The following is a 5314-nucleotide window of genomic DNA, read 5'->3' as shown; positions in this document are numbered from 1 at the left end:
TATAATATAGCGTTATATTAACTTTAATAATTATAATAATTATAAGCTTTATTTATTAATAAAACAAAGCTTTATTAAGTTTTATTAAGTTTTAAAAAAGAGTTAAAGATAAGTTTATAATAAATTTATTTTTAATAAAGTCTTATATATAATAAATACATATTTCTTAAATAACGATAAATATATATATAAATATTATAGGGAATACTATTTAGTTTATTTAATTTTTATAATATCTACTTAGGGAGTTTAATAATGCAAGGAGGCTTAAAGAAGCAATTATTGCTATATAGCGCTTATTAATGAGGAGGATATAATTTTTAGGTTAGGGAAATCCTTATAAGGTTGCCTCTTTTACCTTATTAATTTATAATACTTATAACTATTAATTAGTATTAATAGGTTTTTCGTATATATAATAATTATATGGGAAGCAATTATATATTGGTATTGTTCTGTCTAAGTTCTGAGAGGCTACATGCCCCGGAGGGGATAACTAAAGTAGCCTTCCAAGTGCGAGGGTCGTACTTGCCAATAGCCCGAGACCATGTCGTTGAAGACCCAGCTCGGCGAATAATTCGGCAGCCATTGTAGAACGGGAAATTTCTCGAGCACATAGCCCTTGAAGCCATACCTCAAAGACTTGGAGCCTGCAACGCCCGCATTCCAGATACGGCCGATGTTAGGATCAGAGTCAACAAAGTCCCTGGCTTTACGCCGAGCTTGAGTGAGGCTGGGCATGATCTCAGGAGCTATACATGACCCAAGCTAGTGTCTTCTTAGACGTGGCACTTGCCCGCAAATGTTTCCTTGTCATCTTCGTTTGAGCACTGCGGTGCTGTGCACCTGCAGGGTTTTCATTGCATATCGGATCTCGCCGTTTCGTGGTACCTTTTCTCCCATCGCGACTTCAGAGCACACGATAATGATGGGGACGTTGACGTGATAGCACGCCATTGCACTAACATGCGAGAGGCGGATGCAGGAGTGGACCCGTTAAGGCGCGACAGCAGGAATGTGGAAGGACTCCCGGTCATCGCAAAATCGGACTCCGGCATGGGTCCAGTTTGTAACTACGGACCATCTCCGCAACGCGGAGCAGCCATCCCGGGGCAAAAGAAAAAGCTCTGCCATGTCAGCATATCAATGGGCCCAGGACCAGATTCGAAGGTGCTGTGCAAATGGATCTATTCATACTTAGTGGACCTACTATTCGACAGCCATGAAGCAACTTTCCAAGGATGAGCTAGGCGCCCTGGCCGGTAGTTATTTCGCCCCCGAAGGCTCATACCAGTACATCAAGGAGCTGCCTTTCCTGGGAAGCTTACGATGCAATACTACCAGCCTCGTCGCGGGTCAATGGACAGAAGTTGTCATCACTTACACCGTTGGTGGTAGTGGACTGGCCGATGGAGCATGGATTAAGGGAACCTTCAAGTTCTACTCAGTATGTATTGCATCCTTAACCATTGAAGATCAACCAACGACTGCTGAACAGTGGTGCAGGACTGGGCTCTCTTACAGACTTCAGACCAAAGGGACGATAACTATGTATCTGCGGAATACGAACCAGGCGAGCTGCTGCCGTCGCAGACGCCTGCTACGGTCCAGGGGCTATCAGTCCGCTTCGACCAAAAGGGACACGAGAGACCTTTTCAGAAGGCCATCATCATTGACATCGTCGATGGTTATCTGAATCCTGGGGATAAGATTGTCGTACGTATCGGCGATACACGGTTTGGCGCCAGAGGCACTCGAGTGCAGACATTTGTCGAAGAGGAGTTCCGCATGAGGTGGTACATCGACCCTGTTGGGACATCTCGATTTGCGCCCATCAAGCCGGACTTGTCTTTCAACATCCACAGTGGGGATATCGCGAAGCTCAAGGTCATCACGCCGAGGGTTGTTGGCCCCGGTGTAGACTTCCCAGTACATGTTCACACCGAAGATGTCTGGGGCAATGCCACAGTCAACCAATCTGGTCTTCAAGCCAAGATCAAGATCAACCTCGAGGGCGATGGGACCACCTTGGTTCATGCACAAGTGCCGTTGAGCACCGACGGATGGACTTGTGGTTCAGCTAGCATATCCTTAAAGGCTGAGGGAGAACATCTGGTGATCGTAACACTGGTGGATGCAAACGACATGGCCATCAGAACGCACAGAGACAAGATCTCTGTGAATAGCAGTCTTTCTATCCCCCGCCCGTTGTATGCTGATCTCCACGTCCACTCTGACGATACGGTCGGCACGAACTCAACCACGTACAATTTCTCCTACGCCCAAAAGATCGCCGGCCTTGATATCATTGGCTATACAGCCAACGACTTCAACATCACCAAGGATCGTTGGGAGCAGACACTTGACATCATCAAGGAAACCAACAAACAAGGTGAAGTCGTCATCTTCCCCGGCACCGAATGGTGCGGCAACTCAGCAGCAGGCGGCGACCACAACGTCGTGTTCCTCGACGACCCCTCAAAACCAATCGAGTTCCCGCTCGACAGGAACGGCAACGTAGCCAGGAGCTTCGAGTGGAACGAACACGGCCCGTCCGAGCTGCATCCAGGCGCGTGGCCTCTCGACGAGGTATACGCGACCTACGCGCACTCGCCCGAGTCGCACCTCCTGATCCCACATGTCGGCGGGCGCAGGTGCAACCTGGCGTGGCACCACCCGCGGCTCGAGCGGCTCCTGGAGATCGGCAGCGCGTGGGGCCACTTCGAGTGGCTGCTGCAGGACGCCGTGCGGCGGGGCTGGAAGATGGGGGTGTGTGCCAACTCGGACGAGCACCGGGGCCGTTGTGGCGGCGGTGTACCCGGCACGGCGGTGTTTGGAACAAAGGGCGGCCTGACAGGCGTTCTCGCCCCGTCGTTGGAGCGTGAGGCGGTCGCTAAGGCACTCAGGGCTCGCCATACGTTTGCCACGACTGGCGAGAGGCTTGTTGGCCTGGCCTCCATTGACAGCGAGGGATCGATCCAGGGTGACGATGTGCGAGTAAGCTCTCAGGGCGACATGAGTCTTGACTATGCATTCTATGGGTCAAGTGGGTTCTCCTCGATCGAGGCTTGGGATGCCACTGGTATCATCTGGCAACGCGACTTGCGGTCTGAACTTAAACCGTCACTTCCGGGCTCGCAGGTAAAGAAGATACTTGTGGTCAAATGGGGAGGTGCCAGACTTTATGACCGTTACAGGGAGGGGGTATGGGCCGGGAGCATTACAGCAAATGGGGAAGCCAAGATCAGCAGCATCTAGCCCTTTGGCGGAGTTCTCGATATCCCGGAAGAGGTTGTGGAACGGAGAGCAGACAACTCTGTGATGTTCGAAACTCGTACCAGCGGTGATTTTGACGGGGTGCTGGTGTCTTTCGAAAGCGACGAGAGACTGCCGAGTGGTGTCAAGATCCAGGGCACGCTTGGCGGGTACGTCAAGGTTGGGGATCCCCTGAAGGGCAATCCACACAAGCAGCAGCCTAAATTCGAATTTGAAGCTTCAACTGAGGACCTTGGGAAAGACGGCGGCAAGAGGTGGGAGATTGCTGGGGGTGCTGGGCTTTTTATCAGTGCTGAGCTGGTTGACGAGGTCCCTTTGCCGACTCATGCAACGGGAGCCGTGTCCATTTCTGCCCAGGCCCCAGGCAAGCACCAGGCTGTGTACCTTGTTGGGCGAGAGTGGGACGGTGGAAAGGTCATCACAAGTCCGCTGTTCCTGGAATGGACTTGACGGAGATGGCGGTGATATAAAAATTGAATCGAAGTTCATGCAACTCCACGGCGTGTGGAAGTCCCTTGGAAGCTAGCGGTTAGCGTTCCGTTGTGGTCAAAGGCGCCTAGACCACAAGTGCCGGAACCCACTGACCCACTGTCTTGGCGCAACAAGCGCCGCACAGGTCCGCAATCCAAGGCCCTGCTAAACGCGAGCTCCACCTCTCAATCTGATGACTTCAACATCTCATTCCTAACCTAAACTTTTTCATTCTACTTCTGGTTCTAGCTGGAGCACCCACCCTGACACACCAACACATTCACAACATGGATCGACGGCGGCACCCTCCAGTGCCCACAGTACGCGAGGTGGTTCCCGGTGCTGGCGTCAACATCGTGCTCAAAGCCGACCAGCCAACGGGCCGCACCGTGCAGGGTGTCATCGGCGATGTCCTGACGCGTGGGAACCACCCGCGCGGCATCAAGGTGCGGCTCACAGATGGGCGGGTAGGGAGAGTGCAGACCATGTCTTCGTCTGCTGCGTCGACCTCCGGGCAATCCAGTGGCCCCACCACCCTCGCTGGAGGGACGCAGGAAGCCATGATCCATGAGGGCCACGCCTCAGGGAGCCGCCCGATCAGAGGTCGCCGGCGAGACGGTGGCGGCGATATCAGATACAGTGAGGACCAAGACCTGCCTCCGCAGCAGATCGGGCTCGATGCCTATGTCAAGGAGAAGAAGCCCAAGAAGCGCGGGCGGGGCAAAGGCAACAGCAGCACCAGCGGTGCCAGAGATGCCGAGGAAGATCTGCCCGCCGGTGACTCAGCCACCGACTCCCGAGCGCCGCCTGAGTCGGCGACTTGCCCAGTCTGCGGCGAATTCGAAGGCGACGAAGCGGCTGTTGCCCACCACGTCGCCTCTCACTTCGATGAGGCAACCACGTGACGTGATAAAGGCCGCGGCGAGTCACCTGGGAGGTGTACATGGGACATGGGTCACCCAGCCCGGAATACCTGGATGTTTCCTTGTAGTTCCTCTCGCTGAAGGCGACATGCCCTCTCAATATTGGCTAAGTGACTAGATCCACTTGGACACAAGCCGACACGCGTCCACCAGTTGCACATGGAGATGAGCACTTGGAGCCACGAGGCTTTGAGCCAGCCTCCCATTCGCCTCCGGCCAACCACCGCCCCCCAAAAGTTGAGACCAGACCCCGCCTTGACACGCCAGAGGCTCTAAATCAGCAGCAAGCAGGACAAGAGTCCACATTCGACGGCGCACAACGATTTCCGATAGAATGACTACATCAAAGGATACCCAGCCTATGCATATGTCCTTGGCGAATGCATCAGCCGAACACTTTCACGAAGCGTTCCTCTATCCTTTCTAACATGAATCCAACAACAATAAGACAGCACCCCTGAAATTGCTGCCGGTCAATCCTTGAGTCTCATCTCCTCGTCGGTGAACTGTTCCCTCCACTCACCGGTGCAATCGAGAACCACCAATGTCATCCTCAACGCTGAACGGGGTGCCAGGCATACGTGCCGCTTCTTACCCGCATCGATCTCGCACATTCTTGGGCGAGACCGTCGTATAATTGCAGT

General features: G+C 53.0%; 2 protein-coding genes across 2 annotated transcripts; both read left to right on the top strand.

The window, feature by feature from the left end:
• Positions 1-1222: 1222 nt before the first annotated feature.
• On the top strand, positions 1223-3726 carry INS49_006376 (uncharacterized protein; the record flags this gene model as incomplete). Its single annotated transcript, XM_043167148.1, has 3 exons — positions 1223-1447; positions 1507-3141; positions 3259-3726. The coding sequence occupies 3 exons, from the start codon at positions 1223-1225 to the stop codon at positions 3724-3726; spliced, it is 2328 nt and encodes a 775-aa protein (XP_043028292.1).
• Positions 3727-4034: 308 nt separating this feature from the next.
• On the top strand, positions 4035-4652 carry INS49_006375 (uncharacterized protein; the record flags this gene model as incomplete). Its single annotated transcript, XM_043167147.1, has 1 exon — positions 4035-4652. The coding sequence occupies one exon, from the start codon at positions 4035-4037 to the stop codon at positions 4650-4652; it is 618 nt and encodes a 205-aa protein (XP_043028291.1).
• Between the last annotated feature and the right edge of the window lie 662 nt (positions 4653-5314).

The sequence above is a fragment of the Diaporthe citri genome (genome assembly GCF_014595645.1).
Source record: "Diaporthe citri strain NFHF-8-4 chromosome Unknown scaffold_2, whole genome shotgun sequence".
Taxonomy (NCBI): Eukaryota; Fungi; Ascomycota; class Sordariomycetes; order Diaporthales; family Diaporthaceae; genus Diaporthe; species Diaporthe citri.
The sequence above is the reverse complement of the archived record's forward strand: the minus strand, read 5'-3'. Positions and strand labels throughout refer to the sequence as shown.